The following is a 21,449-nucleotide window of genomic DNA, read 5'->3' as shown; positions in this document are numbered from 1 at the left end:
CATGGGATCAGAAAAGGCATTCTATGGCCTGGGTCCAACGTATCTGTTGTAGTGGAGCGGGGAGGCCTACTGGGTCCGGGTTCTAATTTTGGTTCTTCCATTTGTGTCCTGTGTGTCCATGGACAGGTCTCTAAACTTCTCTCCACCTCAGTTTCCTGATCAGTAAAATAAGGATTCAATACCTGTTCTCTCTCACCCTTAGACTGTGAGCCCCATGTGGGATAGGACTTGTGTCTGATCTGATTACCTTGTTTTTACCCCAGGGCTTAGTATACTGCTTTGCACATAGTAAGTGATTAAAATGTACCATTATTATTATTTTTGATATCACTATTGGGAACCTCCACTGCCAAGTGCCCTAGGCTCCCTCTGAGTTGCGGTCCCAGCAGAGAAGATTCCGAGGACTGAGGTGTCTTCTCCCACTAGAGGTGGCATCTCTGACTGATGCCATTCCCCCTTTTCTTTTGAAGGGTACTGGGCTGATGAGCCTGATGCACAGGTAGGCTTGTGGCAGAAAAGAGAGGGGAGGACCGAGATCTAGCCTGAAAAGAGCCGGCTGGACAGGAAGGGAGGGGGAAAGGAGGTGGGGGGGTGGCAGGAAGGAAGGGAGGGAGGGAGATGGAACAAATATGAACACTCGGAGGAAGTAGCAGCAGCATGAATCGGATTTCCCCTGGGTCCTGTGTAATCTTCAGGTCTAATCCCTGGACTGCACCAATTGTTAACAATAAGGCATTTGTTAAGCACTCACTATGTGCCGAGCACTGTACCTAGAGATGGGGTAGATTCAAATAAGGTAAATCTATCTCTATCTTTCCCCCTCTTGCTAGGATTCCCCCGTCACAGTTCAGAAAGTCTTCCAGCTCCTGCCCGCAAGCTGAGGGTGATGAAGGCATCCCTAGGCCTAGCAGGAGCTGCTTCTTTGACAGTGGACCCAGCTAAGCTTGGGGGAATTGGGACATTTCTTCCTACTTTGTTTTCCCAGAGCAGCATGGGCCCTGGCTGAGGAGTTGGGAAAGGAAGGTTTGGAGCAAAAAGGATGGTGGCTTTGGATGGCAAAGGCTTGATATAGTAGTTGAACACTGCGGTTACAGAAGCTGGGCCAGGGCTGGGCCGGCGGCCACAATCAGAGCAGTCTAGAGCTAGTTACGGGCCTAGGGAGGCACTATGGAAAGGAAGCGTCCACCTCTCACGATGCTACAAGTGGGCAGGAGTGAGATTTTGTTCATCCCTGCTCTGCCCCATCACCAACACTCTCCAGAAACCACGGCACCTGGGTCTAGGCCTCCCCCAGGAAGAAGCACAGCCCTCGGGCCCAGGGCTATCTGAGTTCCTACCCTGTTAAAGTCACCTTTCTTAATCTGGGAGCAGGAGTCCCCACCAAACCTGGAGTGGTCATCGGAGGTGATAACGGTGCAAAACTGGCATCACAGTGACTCTGGAGTTCCAGAAGACTCCCTCTCACTGAGAGGTGCTCTTTCCAGGCAGCCCTTATCTTTCATTCATTCAATAGTATTTATTGAGTGCTTACTGTGAGCAAAGCACTGTACTAAGTGCTTAGCATGGTACTCCATCCCCTCCTTACCTCCTGCCCCCACCCTGTTCCTGCAGTCAGTCAACAGTATTTATTGAGGGCATACTGTGTACAGAAGCTTGGATGAAGCACTTGCGGGAGTAAAAGATGAGAGAGTTGGAAGACGAACTCTGCCCACAGGAACTCATTAAATACTATTGACTGAGTGATGGTCCAGGAGACCCTTCTTCTGTCAATCTCACCAGGCCTTTTCTTAAGTTCTACTGAAGACAGATTCTCCTAGAAAAGAAAAAAAATTGTCAAAGGTCACTAGGAAGATGCAACATTGATCTGCATTTGACTTTCCATGTCCAGAGCAGATGGAAAAGCCATTCTCTCGCTAAAATCCAAAAACAGAAAGGGATCTTCAGTCAGTCGATCATTCAGTGGTATTTATTGAGTGTTTAGTCTGTGCAGAGCACTGTATAGTGCTTAGGAGAGTACAATACAACAGAGTTGGTAGATACATCGGATAACAGACTTTGGATCATAGACCCACCCTGCCGCTGGCAAGCCCAGCTCCCCGAGGAGAAGCTCCAGAGCAGGACAGGGGAGAGGCCGGTCTGTAGAATGCAAAAACACCCCCACCTTGGCCCCGATGGCCGGGAAGCCACTCTAGACCTGATCCTTTGGGCTCAGTTGTTTTTCATCTGGAATAGAAAGTCTCTAGTAGCGGGGGGGAAATGAGACTCTTAACAATGCTCTCTTTTCTTGGCTGGAAGTGGAACATTTTCATTTAATGTGATGGTTTTGCTCTCGTGGACATGGGTCCACTCTCAATTTGATTCTGAGATGGTTTATTGATATACCATATCAATGCAGTGTGCAGTGTACTATATAACAGAGTTGATAGACACATTATTTGTCCACAACGAGCATACAGTGTAGGTTAATCAGGTTCTCTGTTTCTCCTCCTGGCTCCCATTCCCAGCTTTCTGATCCTACTTCATCCCGGAATGGGCAAGAGAATGGAGAAACACCTCAAAGAATAAGACTACTTGTTCACTTTTGGTGAGGTATGTGGGTGAAAATTTGGAGTAAAATGAGGCTTGGAGACTACCTGTGGATCTAATCTGTCTATGCAACTCCTTCTTTCCAGGCCTCAGGGGACCAAGAGTTGGCTGCATCACTGGGAAACCAGAACTCCTGGCCCCTTCCCAGCACATTTTCCTTCCCCCTACCTTGGAGCCAGGACCTCTCCCATCACCTCACTCTCCGCCAAATGGTCACGAGTAGCCCAATTTCAGCTATGAGATCCCCTTTTTGTTATGCGCTTGCTATGTGCCGAGCACTGTACTAAGTGCTGTGGTAGATGCAAGATAATCAGTTTGGACACAGTCCATGCGTCGCATAGAGCTGAATCTTAATTTCCCATTCTACAGACGAGGAAACAGGCACAGAGAAGTTAAGTGACTTTCCCAAGGTCACACAGCTGATGAGTGGTGGAGCTGAGATTAGAACCCAGGTCATCTGATGTTCTGGCCTATGCTCTTTGCACCACACTGCTTCTCTCTGCTTCCTGGTTTGGGGATCTCTGACAGCCTCACCTGTCCTTGGTTCCACCCCCCTCCTGGGGCAGCCCTGCAGCTGGTACGGATGGGATCCGCTCCGGTGAGGTGCTGACTGGGGACCTGCAGGACCGAATTCTGGCTGCCAAATGGGCCTTCCCCCTTGGACCCTGAGGGTATTTTGTGACAGGATCCCTATGCCCCATCCAAAGGCGCCCAAATCTGTCTCGAGATCGCCACTCAGGAAAGAAGAATGCCCGCTGAAACCAACAAGAATGAGCGCAGAGCGAACACGGTCAGCCCTCTGACCCGGTGCCGGGACAAGCTTTCCCCACGGAAACCCAAACCTTGTCGCTGCCGAAAACAGAGGGAGCAGAGGAGCTGGGAACATTACATCCCTGCAGATCATCTGGTAAGATCTACCCGTGACCTCGTACTGTGGGAGTAACAGTAAGTGCCCAGAGATACGTGTGAGGCAAGGATCCTGGAGTCTAGGAGTACAGCTCCTCTTCTCCTTCTTCGGCCAGAGAAGCAAATGGCACAGAGGACCTTCATACCTTGGTTACTGATTGGTTTCTAAAAACATCTTCATATTTACACCATTTCCATTCTTTAAAAAACTTGGTCAGGTTGAGTATTTTTGTTAAATATAAGTCTCTGGTCTGTTTCAGTATACAAACTACATTTAGCGGGGTAATTACTTAAGGTGCCTCAGAGGTGTGAGTAAAAAGAGATCCAGGACTGGCTCGTGGGATTTATCAATTTACAAAGGAGATAGGTTTCTCTACAGAGATCTCTGCCAGCAAAGAATGCCGAAGGAGAAGGCCCCGCTTCCTACTTGTGCTCTCTGGGATCGGGTCTTCTACCGCTACATTATTCTACCAAGTGCTTAGTATAGTGCGCTGAACAAGGTAGAAGCTCAATTAATACTTATGTTTGACTGACTGAGATAGGGAACCCGAGGTCCCAAAGCCAATGGAAGGCAGTAACCTTCCTCCCAGAACAAATGTAAACCCCTCCTATCACTGCAGTGGGTCTCCCTCTGCGGATCTGGCCCTCCGCTACCTCCCCTCACCCGACCACCAAGCCCAGTGGAAAGAGTCCAGGTAAGCGCATGTGCCCAGGAAAGGGCGTTACACAGCTCATCTCTCCTTAGCTAACCTCTCGTATCCCACTTGCCTCTGGGCCTGCTCTGATGGCTTTCATGGGCTTCTTCCAACCAGCTGAGCCAGTGAGCATCTACCTTGGGTGGAGGAGCAACAGATCAGCGATGCCATGTGGTGATTCCCCTCCATCGCCCGGGTCGTCCATTGGTTTGGGCCTCTGGCAAACAGGGATCTTGGAGAAAGACCCGAGGTGACAGACAGGGAGCTAGATTAGAATGGCAAGCCGATCGGCTGAAACACTTTGGCTTAGATTCCAATTTCTGATTAAACCAGATGAAATTTCCACAGATCGGGCTAAGCAATGATGTGTCTGGAAAAGGCTCTCTGGCCTTGCTTTGTCTTAGGCGACGCTGGGGGAGAATTTATCTATTAAAGGTAAATCTCTGGGCTCCCTTTCTTTGAACCTGGCAAACGAGGTAGAACTCGCTCCTTTCAGAGGACCACCTCCTCTCCCATGAGGAGAAGACTGGGTCTGAAAAAAGGAACCAAGGCCCAACATCTGCCAACTTCTCACGCTGGGGTTTTTGGACGATAGTCTCCCATCCGGAGACCCGTGCTCAGGGCAGGTTGTAAAGGTTAAAGGCTGGGTTGTTAAGGCAATTTGAGAAACTGGGATTCCTTGAAGGGTTTTTGTAACCCTAAGGCATCAGAAGGGGGCCCGAGGCTTGGTGCTTGCCTTTCATCAAAAGGCATCGAGGGGTACCTCCCAAACGACCGGGAGAAGGTAGCTCGCCAGGGGGCCGGTGGGCCACTCCTCGGCCCACCGCTGCTCGCTCCCAGCCCCGTGTCAAGAAGTGGAGCCGTGAATGCTGGGCCGGATGGGGCCAGAGGCCAGGCCCGACCCCCTCACCACCTCTCCTTCTGATAGGCTTCGGTCTGCACGATATCACTGGGGCGCTCTCCGATGCAGGCCCCGTTGATCTCTCCCAGCTTGCTGTCGGGCAGGTCCTCGGGTTTGGAGCAGAGTTTAAGGGCCCGGGAGATGAAGACGTCCAAGTCGAACTGAGGGTCAGTGCTGTGGTTCGCCTCCTTGGGGGCCCGGTGGTGGTGGGGGGAGGAGGGCAGGCTCTGTTCCTGGATCTCGGGGAGGGGTCCGGGGCACTCCAGCCCCGCCTGGGTGCTTTTCACCCACTGGGCGATCTCCAGGAAGAGATTGGACGGCTCCTCTTCCAGGGCCAGCTCGGCGGCAGGGGCGATGGATGCTTTTTTCCAGTGGGACAAGTCTAAGATGAGCTTGGGCTCAGAGTAGTGATGGGGCTTGTTGTCCCTCCACAGCAGCTTGTCCAGGTAGGAGGGAGAGCCGACCTTGTAGTCGCAGGACCGCCCGTAGTCCGCTTCGAATGCTCGGTCCATGGAGGAGTGGGACTGGTCCAGGAACCGTTCCGAACTGCTCTGGGAATACTTCCGCGGATCCACCTGGGCCTCTTCCGCGATGGATTCGGAACCCGCGCGGGGATCCCGCTGAACCTCACTGTGGCCTGGTATCGATCGTGTCTCCATTCTAGGTCCGAAGACAGACTGATGTGATATCTGAGGAGAGACAGAGGGAGGCGGATGGGGTCAAAACGTGGGCCAGAAACTGAGGCGGGAGGCTTCACCAGGGAACGGTTCCTCACTTGAGGAGCACTAGGGCCTACTTGATTGTCTTATATCTATCCCTAACATTAAGCCAAGTGCTTGGCACACAGTAAGTGCTTCATCAGTGCCATTATTATCCAAGGGACCCCATGGCTTCTAGCCCTGTTGGGTAGCTATAGATCTTTTATTTCCCTTCTATCCCCAAGAAAGGGAGGGGTATGCCATAGTACCTGCCCGGTCTCTCTCATGAGAATGTGACCTCCTGAGGACAGGGAGGTACCTGTTCTCTCTGTGGAACCAGCCCTGGTCAGTGGGCAGGGGAAATAGGACTCTTATTTGAGCCACACAAAATGCTAAAGGTTCAGGATCCATTGCCTTTTTTTTAAACAGCATTTAAGTGCTTACTATATATCAAGTACTGTTATTAGCACTGGGATACATACAAGTTAATCATGTCCCTGTCCCACATGGGGCTCACAGTTTAAGGATGAGAGAGAACAGGTTTTTAATCTCCATTTTCCAGTTGAAGAGACTGAAGCACAGAGAAGTGAAATGACTTGTCCAAAGTCACACAGCAGACTAGAATCCAGATTCTCTGCTTCCCAGGCCTGGACTCGGCCACTAGGCCATGTTGCTTTGTTGACCTTGGCTCCCCAGGCTATCCTGATTCCACTGACCAAGTGCCCTGGTCACTAAAGCGCTTAGTACTATCGCATCTGCACAAATAATCACTCAATAAATATGCTGACCGAATGAATGAATTCTGGTGCCAGGAGCGGGAGAGACGCCTACCTGACCCAGCAGGAAGCTCTCTTATTAATGTGTGCAAAGCACTGTACTAAGCACTTCAGAGAGCACAACACAACAATATAACAGATACATTCCCTGCCCACAGTGAGCTTACCTGGCAAACAACCCTGTCCTGCCTACCCATCAAATGAGCTCTGCGTTCTCCTCAGGGTGGCCACTCCTCTGCTGCCCTGGCCCGCGCTTTCCCCCTGAGCCTCAGCCATGATCCCTGCCTCACTGTTCTCAACGAGCTCAGTGGGCAATGAGACGGGACCAGCCCAAAGCCTCCAGACACAAGAAGAGGCAATTTAAGAAGAGTAAATCTTTTGTCAGGAGGCTTTAATTAACTCTGTTTCTCTATACAACCCATCTCCCTCTCTCCAATTTCCCACTGGATTGGGCTGGAAGCAAAACCACAGCTCTGGAGGAATCCCATCCTCTGTGGCTGACATGGCCCAGACTCCACTAGGCCGAGTCTGGGGACAACAGCGAGCACCTGTTCTTGTCCTCCCCCGGATTCCAAAATGGGCACTGTCCCACGAAAGGTAAATAAGGTCATACTGGAGGCTTTGAAACTCTCTTCTTGTTTGCCTCACCCAGCCGATCCATTAAAAACACCCCATGGCATAACCATTACCTCAGTTAATTTTAGAACTAAGGGAGACCCGTGGAGGAGGAGAAGCACTAATGCAGACTTGGGGAATTAGAGCAACCTGGCTGCTGAAGACATCCAAGCCCTTTCATAATTATCCTTTCATTATGATTATGGCATTTGTTAAGTGCTTACTATGTGTCAAGCACTCTTCTGAGTGCTGGATAGATACAAATCAATCAGGTGTGACACAGTCCCTGTGCAACATGGGACTCCCAGGCCAAACAGGAACGAGACTAGGCCAATTAATCCCCATTTATAGTTGAGAAAACTGGGGGACCAGAGAAGTGAAGTGACTTGCCCCAAGGTCATACAACAGCAATGGGCAGGCTGAGCTTTAAACCTAGGCCCTCCAACTCCCAGGCTAGGGCTCTTTCTACTAGGTCAAGCTGCTTTCATATCTCCTCCTAACATCCTTAAAAGAGGGACAGATACTATTGTCGGGGAAATCAAAAACACTGAGAGGTTAAGTGGACTGCCCCAGATCACAAAAGCAAGTCACCGGCTCATCGGGACTAGGTTTCAGGTCTCCTGAGTCCAGGCTCATTGCAAAATTTCCCAGCAGCATATCCACAGTATCGTTGATGTGACTAGTCGTCTTCAAACTCTTGACATGGAATGTGATGTTGCCTAATGGATGCCAATCAAGCCCGTTGGTGGCCACTCCCTTTTTCCTAGGTAATAGAACAAGCTTCCTGTATGTTCCCTGAAAAATTTAAGAGGGAAAATGATTAAAGCAAACCATATCTGCAAGCCTTCAATAGCATACTGTCCAGTTGGACAGCTGGCTCTGGTTGGCCGCCATCAGCAGGATATCGTCAATCTCGTCCTCGATGCGGAATGGGTGCTGGGAGATGGCTCATCCTCGGGGCAGGCGTAAGGGCTCATATAAGGGTGCTGCAGCCCCAGCTCAGCTGTTAAGCGGTCCATGGGGTTAAAGGTTAGGATCTTCTCTAGGAAATCAATTAGCTGCATGGGGAGGGAGAGGCAAAGACCCAGAAATCATTCATTTCCCCCGATTCCAAGCTCCAGGCAGACCAAACGCCCCGCCTGGGAACAGTAAACGAGAGCTAATTGACATTCCCGCTGCCCGCAACCCCAGCAACGCGGCCCACAGAGACCAAGACGCAGCCTCGTGCTCCATGTATTTATTTCACCTACTCTTGTGATAAATATTTTATGTTTGTTGCTCTTTGTGTCACTTCTTTAGTCTGCACTTCCCAAGTGCTTACTTTAGTGCACTGCATCAAGAGGGGACTCAATAAATTCTTTCTACTACTCCCACTACTATTACCTCTACTTTTTATGATATTTGTTAAGTGCTTACTTTGTGCCAGGCACTGTTTTAAGTGCTGGGGTAGATACGAGATAATCAGGTTGGACAGAGTTTCATATCCCACCTGGAGCTCACAGTCTTAATCCCCATTTTACAGATGAGGGAACTGAGGCAAAGAGAAGGGAAATGACTTGCCCAAGGTCTCACAGAAGGGACAGAGCCGGGATTGGAACCCCGATCCTTCTTAGCCCCAGACTTCAGGCTCTAACCACTAGGCAATGCTACTTCTCAACTAGTACTTTGTTCGCACTCAGTGACTTCCACTGGGCCAGGAGGGTCTGGGGCTTGGGTTCCTCCATTTTCCGCATACTCTCTCTCACTCCCACCACCAGTGAAAAGCGTTACACAGCACATATCTTTTAAATTATACATTATAAATTATTTATATTAGCATCTGTCTCCTCCTCTGCTAGAAGGAAAGCTTGTTATGGGCAGGGTACCCATTAGGTAATTCTGTTGTAATCATATTTTCCCAAGTGCTCTAGTACAGTGCTCTGCACATATTAAATACTCAATAAATGCCATTAATTGATTGATTGCCCTTGCGTCCAATTCCTTCCTTTACTTGTGCACCTAGAGAAGTCCTGGAAGTAACCAGGGTGTGGGTTACCCAGATAGGGCCCAACAGGGTGTGGGGTTACCCAGGCAGAATAGGGGCCCATGGCAATAAGATCCGCATGGGGAGCTGAGTTCCTGGTGACCAGATTTCTGACGTCATTTAAATCATTAGGCAGGTCATAGTCTCCACGCTTTGGGGAAAGAAGACACGTACATTCCAACTTCTATGGTACCTTCTGAGGAGAAAGTTGGATTGTGGGGGTGGGGAGGAAAGGGGCTTGAACCCTTCGTCATTGTTAAGATTCTTCTGCAGCTTGTGCTAACTCCACATGCAGCCTTCTGGCATCCACTGAGGCTACTGCAGTGTTGCAGCTCAACAAAAGGATTCAGGTGGTGAAAGGAGAGATTCACCGCAGTGACGACCTGAGTCAGAAGAATGGTCTCCTTTCTCCAGAGAGCTAAAACGTCAATTGCAGATGCCTGCTCTAAGAAGGTCAGCGGGGGCTGCGATCCCACGTTTTTCAGCAGAGCAGGGGTGAGTGTACATGGCAGGAAATGTCCTTTGGCCTTTTCAGAGCCGGTCTCTTGGATGCCAAGGCAAGTGAAGGGCTTGGAGGGAATATTCTCAAGTCAACTGAGAAGATTTCATTTGAGTTTCCTGAAGCAAAGAGCAACAGGAATCTGCCCAAGTATTGCCTCCTTCCATACATTGAGCCTGCCCTCTACTCCATGGCCTTCACGAGAGAGTGGGTGACATCAGCCCCCTAAATACCTCAGATTGGCCAGCAGCCCAACTTCTCAGACACCCTTTTGATAACTGCCGTGGATTCCACTGTCTCAGAGTGGGAAAAACTGATGTTGAGAAATTTTCTCTGGGTCAAACAGTGGGCACAGAGGGAGAAGCAGTGCATGGGACCAAGATGCTCCAATAGCCCCCAATTCTTCACTGATTCAAGGAAGGCTGCATTCATCTATGAAGCCTAAACAATGCCAGGGTAGTGGAGAAAAAACAAATCAATTGTCCCTCTGAGGTCTAGATTCAAAATAGTGGCCTTGGGAAAGGTCAGGTCTGGGCCTTTGGAGAGAATTGGAGGTCTGATTGAAGGGCCTCCAGGTTCCTGGATTTTCTGGCCACATCAACTGTCAAACTCCAAGCCAACCAGACAGTAACGGATGAACAAACTGTAGGCCTGAGGAAGATCCTCAAGGTACATCACCAAGTCACCTTCCCTTCCCTGGCAAGAAGGAGGAAGACCTGAGCTGACATGCTAGGTTCCATAAGAGAGTGATCCACCCTCAAGCAGGGCAAGTCTGATGTCATCCAACCTGGACAAAGGAATGCTGGTTTAATCAACCATCTAGTAACTGGTTCCTCCAGCATTTTCTCAGCATAAATGGGGCTCAGCAAAAGCTACTTTTTTTTAAAATAACAGATTTAGAGAGAAAGTTGAGGATTTTTAGGTGGATTACATGATGGGCAACCATCCTACTGTCCTCTAAGCAGCCCACTGCCACTGGACAGAATGCTGGACAGGAGGAACCATGGCATCAGTCTCATTTTACAGATGAAGATCCTGAAGATCAGGGAGCTAAAATGAGTCAGGAGTGGAAGGAAGACTAGAACCCAGGCCTCCAAACTACCAGCCAAATCGACTGTGCTGCCCACCGGCTCTCAACTCTTCCCCCCCCAGCCTTTCCATTGCAGCAGCTGGCACCCAAGCCTCCTGTTCTTGTCCAGAGGTGGGTCCTCAGGGATCGAGGCCTTTAACACCACCAACATGAACTGGTCAGGGACCCAGTGGGTAAGACCAGAAAATCAATCAATCAGTCAATCAATAGTATCTATTGAGAGCTTACTGTGTGCAGAACATTGGGAGAGTACACTGTGAGCAAATTAGCAGATGCGTTTCCTACCCATAACAGGCTTACAGTGTAGAGGGAGAGGCCCTATTTGCCCGTGCCCAGGGCAAGAGTGAGCAAAGGTGGACATCTGGGAAGGTAGATGCTCCCTGGGGTCAGGACCCATTGACAGTACCTTCGCTGTTCACTTGAGGAAGCAGTTTCCGCAGTGGTTTCTTCACTTCCCAGGTGCAGTTGACGAAGGAAGGCATCACTTTGAGGAGTTCATCTTTGTCCTCTTCCCGGATCACAGGGATTGTCTCCAGGATGAGTTGCATCTGTTCCAGCTCGTGGCCTCCTAAGGAAACACAGTCCTCAAATGCTTGGTTATTTCAATGAGGACGGGAGAGACAAGGGGAGATAAAGACATGGTCCCATCTTCCCGGAGGCGGTGCAGCCTTAAGAGACGCCCAATCTAACAAGGTTAACCAGTCCTCCGAGAGAGATGTTTTGCAACATTCACCGTCCCCTAGGAGGTAGCCCCAGGACCACAAGCGCTGATTCCGGCCGGCAGCAGGGCAGGTGAAGCCACCAACTTAACTGTGCTTCATTTCTTCACACTGCAGGTGCCAAAAAAACCCCAAACCAAGCACGTTCATCTGCCTTTCAGAAGTGTAGGCTAGAGTTCTGGGACACAAAAGGCTAATCTGTGACACCATGGCGACTGCTAAGGACTCAGACCAAATCAGGTCTTCGGGTCTCTGAACGTCGGGTTGGCTCCCGGACTGAGCCAGCTCCCCGGGACCTTCTAGCTAGGGCAGCCCCGGGGCACCTAGGGACCAGGCTGGACTTCTTGGGGTTAGAGCAGAACTGTAGGAGCCATACCACAACTGTGTCACCTGGGCTCCTGCCATTCTTGAATGTTTCCTCACTTCTCCCAGGGCCAGAATGAGAGGACGTAGGACTGAGGTCGAGATGAGGCAGACCGAGATCACTGAGGGAAAGGACCCCAGGAGACCTAGATACCCTCATGGTGGGCACAGCTCAACAGAGTCTGCTTTGTGTTTATTTTTTCTATGACGTTGCGGATGCAGATGGGCAGACTGGAGCCAGGGGAAGTGAGATAGGCAGGCTTTATTAAGTTGCGGCCTGCTTCATTCAATGGAGAAAGCTAGGGATCCATAACTGTGAGAACAGCAGTCAATAAAGACAAACTTCACCTTCGTGCTACCCCTGGAGGCGATTCATCAAACCCCAGAAGTCATGAAGTCATGAGAAGCAGCGTGGCTCAGTGGAAAGAGCACGGGCTTTGGAGTCAGAGGTCATGGGTTCGAATCCCGGCTCGGCCACTAGTCAGCTGTGTGACTTTGGGCAAGTCATTTAACTTCTCGGTGCCTCAGTTCCCTCATCTGTAAAATGGGGATTAAGACTGTGAGCCCCACGTGGGACAACCTGATTCCCCTGTATCTACCCCGGCGCTTAGAACAGTGCTCTGCACATAGTAAGCGCTTAACAAATACCAACATTATTATTATGCCGTCGAGTCGTCTTCGACCCATAGTGATGCCATGGACACATCTCTTTCAGAACACCCCACCTCCATCTGCAATCGTCCTGGCAGCATATCCAGTAAAAATACAGACGTGGTTTACCATTGCCTCTTTCCACACAGTAAACTTGAGTCTTCGCCCTTGATTTTTTCTCATGCCGCTGCTGCCCAGCACATTCCTTCACTAGTGTACAATTAATCAGACTCCCTCCAGGGATGAATAAGCACCCCACAGTCAAATAATTCAGGTATTCACAGGCCTCGAGTCTCAGGAGAAGAGGGAAAAAAAACCCCTCACACTCCTCATTCTGATTGCCGACTGGATCACGATACCCTCTCAGCATCTCCTTGGACATTTTCAACTGGCCCAAATGTCTACTGTCCCAGGAGAAGGTCTCAGGCACTCTCTACCAGCATCGTCCCCTGCTAGGTTGCACTCTCCTGCTTGATTCCAATCTGTCTCCTGACCTACAGAGTCAAGAATCAGCCCCCAACCCCCACACTTCCCTGCTGTGTGACCTTGGGGCCAGTCACTTCACTTCCTTTTGTGTCTCAGTTTCCACGTCTGTAAAATGGGGATTGAAGAACTGCTCTCCCTCCCCTCTCAGACTGTGACCCCATGCAGGACAGAGACTGTGTCCAATTCTATTTGTATCTACCCTATACTTTGTGTTAAAGTGAGCACTTAAATACCATGACTATTATATCTTCCAGGCAAAATAAAGCAAAGATCAGGAGAAAGTTATCTGGAAAATTGTACTTCCAGCGTCCCACGAATAATAGAAACATCTAAGTCTGGTGGAAAGAGAATGGACCTGGGAGATAGAGAACCTGGGTTCTAATCCAAGTTTCATCACTTGTCTGCTATTGACCTTGGGGGAAGTTACTTAACTTTTCTGGGCCTCAGTTACCTCATCTGTAAAATGTGATTAGAGTGTGAGCTCTACATGGGACACGGATTGATCTAGTGTCTAACTCAGCACTTAGTACAGTGCCTGGCACATAATAAGCACTTACCAAATTCCTTTTAAAAATACACAAAAAACAACCCTGCTCTAACTGAATTGTTTAGACTGCTTATCTTGCACAACCCGAATTTACCTTCTCTACTTTGTTTAGATTGCTAGATCCTTAGAGAAAAAATACAATAAAGGCTGAAGGTAGAGATTTTCTTTCATCTAAGGGCCTAAAAGATACCTTTCATTATTTTTAAAAAAAGCTTTTCCCCTTTGGATGTATGTTTAGAGTTATGAAAACAATAACCTAACAAGACTGATCCAAATGTTCTGCAGCAACAGCCAGAGCCAAAACTTTCTATTTCTTGAGCCCAGCCAGCACTGCAGAATACCAGGGGGCTTCAGGACCAAGGAGACGACTACCCAGCCAACCCAGCCAGTGGCTTTGTGCCAAAGTGCCGGTAGAGGCAACAAAATCAGGACAGAGAGCAGAGTGCCAGGGAGTTGGAAGACCTGGGTTCAATCTGCCATGTGTTTCACTGTGTGAACCTGGGGGAAAGTCACTTAACTTCTCTGTGCTTCAATTACATCTGTAAATTGGGGATTAGTTTTTACTCCCACCTACTTAGATCGTGAGCACCATGTGGAAGGAAACTATATGTCCAAACTGATTAATCTGTATCTACCCCAGTGCTTAGAACAGTAGTTGGCACATTCTTAAACAAGTCTATTGTTGTTACTATTATTAGTGAGGGGTTCTGCCTCAGTGAGCCACCACTTCTATAGCACTGGTGGATAGGGGCACAGGCCTGGGAGTCAGAAGGTCATGGGTTCTAATCCTAACTCTGCCACTTGTCTGCTGAGTAACCTTGGCAACTCCTCATGTATTTTTTCTTCCATCTACAGCTGATGAAAACATTATGAGAGTTTTGTTTATCAGAGTTTCACAACTTTGTAGAGAAGCAGCGTGGCTCAGTGAAAGAGCATGGGCTCTGGAGTCAGGGCTCATGAGTTCGAATCCCAGCTCTGCCACTTGTCGGCTTGTGTGACTGTGGGCAAGTCACTAACTTCTCTGTGGCCTCAGTTCCCCATCTGTAAAATGGGGATTAAGACTGTGAGCCCCACGTGGGACAACCTAATTCCCTATGTCTACCCAGCGCTTAGAAACCAGTGCTCGCACATAGTAAGCGCTTAACAAATACCAACATTATTAATTTTTACAATTCTTCTCTTAGCAAAGTAAAGATCAAGGAGGGTCATTTGGAGGCTAGCACTGACGCGAGAGAACAAGGAAGGGGAGAATGGGCAGGGCCCTGCTGAGGAAGCGAAGCAGTGTGGTCTAATGGAAAGGGCACTGGACCTGGAAGTAAGAGGACCTGAGTTCTAATCCCAGCTCCAGCCTTTGTCTTTTGTGTGACCTTTGATCAAGTCATTTTGCTTCTTTGTGCCTCAGTTCCCTCATCTGTAAAATGGGGATTAAGACTTTGAGCCCATGTGGACAGGGACCTGTGTCCAACTTGATTACCTCGTATCTAACCCGGCGCTTATTACAGTGTCTGGTATATACTAAGCGGTTAACAAAATACCATAAAAAAGGAAAAAAGAAAACCCTCTTCCAAGTACTTGGAAAGAAACTCCTGTTTGGAATCTAGCCAGATTGCACATCTCCTTTATTCCTTTGGAATGTTTGGATTAGACTCAGTTTGCACCTCAGGATTAGAACGAGATCTCCAGAGTCCATCACACACCCCTTCCACTAGACCATTGTCTCACAGTTCTCTCTATGCTTTCTAAGACACTGGAGAAAATGAAAGCCAGCATGCTCTAATTCCAAAGACTCAGTTTGCACCTCAGGATTAGAACGAGATCTCCAGAGTCCATCACACACCCCTTCCACTAGACCATTTCTCACAGTTCTCTCTATGCTTTCTAAGACACTGGAGAAAATGAAAGCCAGCATGCTCTAATTCCAAAGACCCAGATCTCTGAACATTTTTAGGCCACCCTTAATCCGTTCACCAGGGAGGAGGCCTCTGAGCCCAGAGAGCTTCAGATAGGCTCCCTGCTAAGAAGACTGGGATCCTCATCAAAGTTCCAGAGGTCCTGACCTGCCCTTGCTCTCTCCGCCCAGTCGGCCACCCTACATGATGGAAAACAGGACACTTTCCTCGGTGGCTTGCTGCCAGGAATTCTGGGGCAGGCACAACTTTGGGATTTTGACTTGGAACCTTTGGTTCCTAAACACCAACTGGCCCCAGAGGGCTGTGTCCGACAGACCCTGTGTCAGACTCCAAGTTTGAAAGATTCCAACCTCACATTTCTGTTTATTCGTCAGGGAAAGACGCCCGGTACAGTCCTGTCTGACAAAACAAGTCGTAGACAAGGCCGCATGCTTCTCCCTGGGCCAGCAGAGTAAACACCACAAGAACACGAAGTGGCTCTCAGCCCAGGCTGTCTATGTTGCACTCTTCATGCCTACTTTTCCCGGTCAGTCAATCAATCAATTGTATTTATTGAGCACTTACCGTGTGCAAAGCACTGGACTAAATGCTTGGGAGAGTACAATATAACCCAGCGGGTAGACACATTCCCCGCCTACAGTGAGTTTAATTCTTGCCTGTGGCTGTTACTTTTTAAAATTATTAACAGAAGGGATTTAAAAGCTTATTAACCTTTGACATCCAGTCCCAGCAACTCCAGACCCTGTTGTGATTTGCTGTGGCTATTTCCAATTTCTCCATAGGCTGGTAAATCCCATCTCCTCTCTGGTGGGTGCTCGATTATACGACAGCTATGCCTTATGCCTCTTGGATGCTCAATAAATCTCTACACATGTGCCAGAAAATTATATTCTATTAACCCACCCCAATTTTCCCAACTGTTCCCACACCCACTGGAGTCATCGTACCTTGCAAACAGTTCGGAAGCAACAGCCTGCAGTAGCTGGGCTATGGGTTTGTACTTTTAATCTTTAATACAACTCTTCCTTTCCAGAGTCTGTCGTGACCACAATTTATTAGGTATTTACTGCATGCCAAGCACTGTGTTAATGCAAGGAAAGTCAATTAAGGACAGTCCCTGTCTCAGAAGGGTTCCCACCATCTAAACAGGGAAAGAGACATCTCTAACAATGAGAATATGTTTCTAAACCACGATGACAACAGGTTTGAATTGAGGCGAACAAAAGGACCAGTGGTAAATGTATAAGTTACACCATTCCTTTGTTCTCCCCCTGAAGACTGTAGACTCCTTGTGGGTAGGGAACATGTCTGTTGTACTTTTCCAAGTGTTTAGTATAATGCTCAGCACACAGTAAGCATTCAGTAAATACCATGGATGGATTGATTGATGGATCATCCTTGGAGGGGATGTCACCAGGTACTGTTCCAATCCAGGTAACCACCCCATGACAGATGGAAGGGGAGACTGGCCACCCAGCTTCATCCTAGGGATGGGGGATCTCACTCCCGTGGTGTCGGGCAGGAGTGGAGTTTGCCTGGACGTCAGGCAGCCCTCTGGTGTCCCAGTGGCACAAAGGGTCTGGGGCCCCTGACTTCCTGTCCTGTTCTCCTAGAGGCTGACTTCTCCTAGACCTGGCCTAGTTACAATCAAGCCCAGACCTGTGACCGTGGCCACTAGGGTGACCGGAATTGAGCGTGGTGTAGTGGATAGAGCAGGAGCCTGGGAGTCAGAAAGTCATGGGTTCTAATCCTGGCTCTGCCACTTGTTTGCTGTGTGACCTTGGACAAGTCATTTCACTTCTCTGGGCCTCGGTTACCTCATCTGCAAAATGGGGATTGAGACTGTGAACCCCACAAGGAACGGGGACTGTGTCCAATTCGATTTGCTTGTGTCCACCCCCAGTGCTATAGAACAGTGGTCTGACACTGTAAGTGCTTAACCAATACCATAAGGATTATTATTATTATTGTGATAGGTTTGCCTCATGAATTTTCTATTAAACTCAGCGACATCTAGTTCACACTTAAGATCAGAATTAAGATGGAGCTTATTTGGGCAATTCTTTCTTGAGGAGGCAGGTTTTCCTCTGACCTGGGCCGTGGAAGAGTGTGGGCAGTGCCCCTGCTGAGAGTGAAGGGACACCCAGGCCAAGGCTCAGGGATCCGCCATCAGATTGGAAAAGACGAACCGTGGGAGGAAAGCGAATGGAGAGGGAATCGCTTGCTACAGGCATCGAATCAAAAACGAGCCACACACCACACAGCCCAAACATTAAACCGGGGCTGATTCCAGACTCGGTGTTGATGCTTCTGTTTCCAAACTCCCCTGGCTCCTCTGCTCCGGTTACAGTCCAACCTCTGGTGCATTTTCCCTCCTCCCAATCTCACGACTCAGTCCCCCATAGATATGTCAGGGATATGATTCTGTAGACTCAGAAAGAAAGCAAGCCTTAGAGCTACAATTCTCCACAGCAGATAATCTCACTTCCCACTTGCACAAAGTGTAAACATCCTACACAGGCCACTGAGCTAATTACTGTATTAGCCATCCATTAAATTGTCATCAATGCAATATACAGAAAGGGGAGGAAGGATATATATATATAGAGAGAGAGGGAATGAGGGAGAGTGGGAGAGGAGGGAGAGAGAAAGAGGCAGAGAGAGAGAGAGGTAGTGGGAGATGGAGGAAGTGGGTGGGGGAGGGAGAGAGAGGGAGGGAAAAAGAAGAACAGGGAGGAGACAGAGGGAGAGAGGGAGAAATACAAAGAGGAGGAGAGAGACAGCACCACCCTTCACCTATCTCCTTCCAATCTCTCCCTGCCCCTTATGTCTGTCATTTCTTTCATTCATTCAACTCATATTTATTGAGTGCTTACTGTGTGCAAGCACTGTACTAAGCGCTTGGAAAGTACAATGCGACAAGAGAGAGAGAGACAATCCCTACCCAAAGGTGGGCTCACAGTCTAGAAGAGGGGAGACAGACAATAAAACAAAAAAGGTAGACAGGCATCAATAGCACGTCTCCCCCTCTAGACTGTAAACTTGCAATGGGTAGAGAACATATCTGCTAATTCTGTTGTATTGCACTCTGCCAAGTGCTTAGTACAGTGCACTGAACATTGTAAGCACTCAATAAATACGATTGGTTGATTGACTGTGACATCCCCTCCCTTCACCCCCATACTTGTCCTTCTTTCCTAGCACCGCCCCTTTTATCCCCTTCCCCTCATGCCACCCTTTCAGACTGCCTCCCCATCCAACCCCTTCCCACACCCATTCCCTCCCCAACAGCCTCAGCCTCCACTCCATCATGGGAAAGTTTTCCTTCATCCTTGACCTGTTCCTGACTCAGTCACTGCACCTCCTTGCCATCAATGAAGGCTGACTCTCCCCAGATGACAGTCTCTCCCCTGTGGCTCTCTCTAGAGGGGGCCTCATCTTCTACTCCCCAAGATTCACTGGGAAAGCGGGAAGAGTGGGCTTCCTTCTTGCTCTCTAATGACATTTTCACACCATCCCATCTCCCTCATCCCTCTCTTTCCCCTCCCTTGAAGCCCAGATCATCTGCCTCTACCACCTAATCCGGTTATTAGTCACAGACATCTACCATGTCTCAGGGCCCTCCAACTCTCTGAACCATTTTGATTCCTAACATTCCTTTTCTTTTTCTCCAATCCTACATTGAAATTTGGGGACTTCAATACCCATAAGGATGTTTCCTTCTCGTCTTATTCCTCAACTCCACTGACCTGCTGCACCCCACCTCACCTACTCAGATACGTACTCTATCTCATCATCTCTAGTCACTCTACAGTCTCTATCCTCACCAACTTTGAATTCCCTCTATCACAACCTCCTCAACGGGCCTTCTCTTCTACACACTCCCTCCCCAAAAATCTATCCTGTTCGCCCACAGAGACCGCTGATCTTTTAACCTCCCTAAAGTCATCGTGCCCCATTTGGTTTTCATACTCCAACTACCTTCTCTTGGAGCAGAAATGGATGGACTCAAGATTCCCCTTCCGCTGAACTCAACTCCCTCTTTCCCTTGTCCCCTCCGTGATCTTGTACCACTAACCCACAAACCGTGGATCACTTCCATAAACCACTTCCTCTGCTCCTGTGCATGAGCTGCAGAGCATTGCTGGTGGAAATCCAGACATCAAATTGAACGTGTCCATCTCAACTTCATTCTCACCTGCTTTAACTCTGTCCTCCCCTCTGTCGTACATCATTTCTCCATCATTATTAACTCCCACACCCATTGCACTCATCAGTTATTTCAGACATTTAACTCCCTACTAAACCCCCCCGTCTCCACCCCCCATCTGGCTCTATACTTTACTGAGAAAATTGAAACCATCAGGCGTGACCTCCCTAAAATCTCCCCTGCCCCTCTCCAGTCCGTCCTTCCTGCTCCTTTGATATTCCATCTCTTTCTCAGTAGTATCCCCAGAGGAGATATCCTGCCTCCTCTCAGAATCTTCCCCCTCCACCCGTCCCCATCCCTTCCTTCTTCCCTCCCTGATTACCAACTTTAACTGTTAACTTTCCAATAGCTCCTTTCCCACTGTCCATGTATCCTTCATTCTAAAAAAACAACCTTCCCTTGATTTCATGGCTCCCTCCAGTTACTACACCAAGTCCCTCTTACTATTCCTCTCAAAATTCTTTGAGTTAGTTGTCTATACATGATGCCTCTACTCCTCGCCTCCAACTCTCTCCTTGATCCCCTCCAATTTTGCTTATACCCTCTTCACTCCCCGGAAACTCTCCTCTCAAAGGTCACCAACGATCTCACCAAATCTAATGGCCTCTACTCTGTCCTCATCCTCTTTGTCAGCACACCTTTCTTGTTCTCCTATCTCTCTGGTCACTCCTTCTCTGTCTCTTTCACAGGCTCCTCTAACAAGGCTCAGTTCTGGGTCCCCTTCTTTTTACCACCAACACCCATCTCTATGTGGATGATTCCCAAATCTACATCTCCAATCCTGAACTCTCTCTCCTCCTCTGCCATCCTGTATTTTCCCATCCCTTCAGGACATCTCTACTTGGATGTCCTTCCAACAGGTCAAGCTTAACATATCCAAAGCAAAACTCATTTCCCAACCAAGCCCTGTTTCTTGCCCTGCCTATCCAATCACTGCAGACAACATGACTATCCTCCCTGTCTCACAAGCTCATACCTTTGGCATTATCCTTAAATAATCTCACTCTGCAAAGCCTTATCTATCACCTTTGAAACCTTATGAAGGTCACATCTCCTTCAAGAGAAGCAGTGTTGCCTAGTGGAAAGAGCACCTGCCTGGTAGTCAGAAGGACCTACGTTCTTTTCCCAGCTCCGTTTGTCTGCTGTGTGACCTTGAGCATGTCACGTAACTTCCTTGTGCCTCAGTTTACCTCATCTATAAAATGGGTATTAAGACTCTGAGCTCCATGAGGAATAGGGACTTTGTCCAATCTGATGATTTGTATCTACCCCAGTGCTTAGTACAGCACATAATAAACTATTAACAAATACCTGGGAAAAAAAAGAACTTTCCCAAATAAGTTCTCTTTTTCCCATCTCTCTCTGCCTTCTGCATCATCTATGCATGTGGATCTGGTACCATTTGGGCATTTGGTATCGCCCCACCCTCTGCAAGACAGCAGTTATATACATATCCATAATTTATTTCTGTCTCTCGCTCTATACTGTAAGCTCACTGTGGGCAGGGAACAATTCGACCAACTCCTTGGTACTGTACTTACCCAAGTGCTTAGTACACTGCTGTTCACACAGTAAGTGCTCAATAAGTACCACTGACTGATTGATCTGCCCCAACACTTAGTATACTGCTTGGCTCATAGTAAGCACTTAATACAATTATTATTATTTTTATTACTACATTGGCCTCACAGTCTAAGAGGGAGAATAGCAATTGCTTCCCTCTTTTAAAAATGAGGAATCAAAGGTAGTAATAATAATGTTGGTATTTGTTAAG

At 48.6% G+C, this 21,449-nt stretch overlaps 1 protein-coding gene across 1 annotated transcript in view; it reads right to left on the bottom strand.

Annotated features, from left to right (window-relative positions):
• Positions 1–3,020: 3,020 nt before the first annotated feature.
• Positions 3,021–21,449, bottom strand: part of MAPK4 (mitogen-activated protein kinase 4) — a 153,113-nt gene continuing 134,684 nt past the window's right edge. Inside the window, 5 exon segments of the mRNA XM_029061403.1 lie at positions 3,021–5,725; positions 5,728–5,777; positions 8,022–8,121; positions 8,124–8,235; positions 11,191–11,357. Of these exon segments, the coding sequence (XP_028917236.1) occupies positions 5,094–5,725; positions 5,728–5,777; positions 8,022–8,121; positions 8,124–8,235; positions 11,191–11,357 (1,061 nt within the window). The 3' untranslated portion in view covers positions 3,021–5,093.

The sequence above is a fragment of the Ornithorhynchus anatinus genome, chromosome 3, assembly GCF_004115215.2.
Source record: "Ornithorhynchus anatinus isolate Pmale09 chromosome 3, mOrnAna1.pri.v4, whole genome shotgun sequence".
In the NCBI taxonomy this organism is placed as follows: Eukaryota; Metazoa; Chordata; class Mammalia; order Monotremata; family Ornithorhynchidae; genus Ornithorhynchus; species Ornithorhynchus anatinus.
The sequence above is the reverse complement of the archived record's forward strand: the minus strand, read 5'-3'. Positions and strand labels throughout refer to the sequence as shown.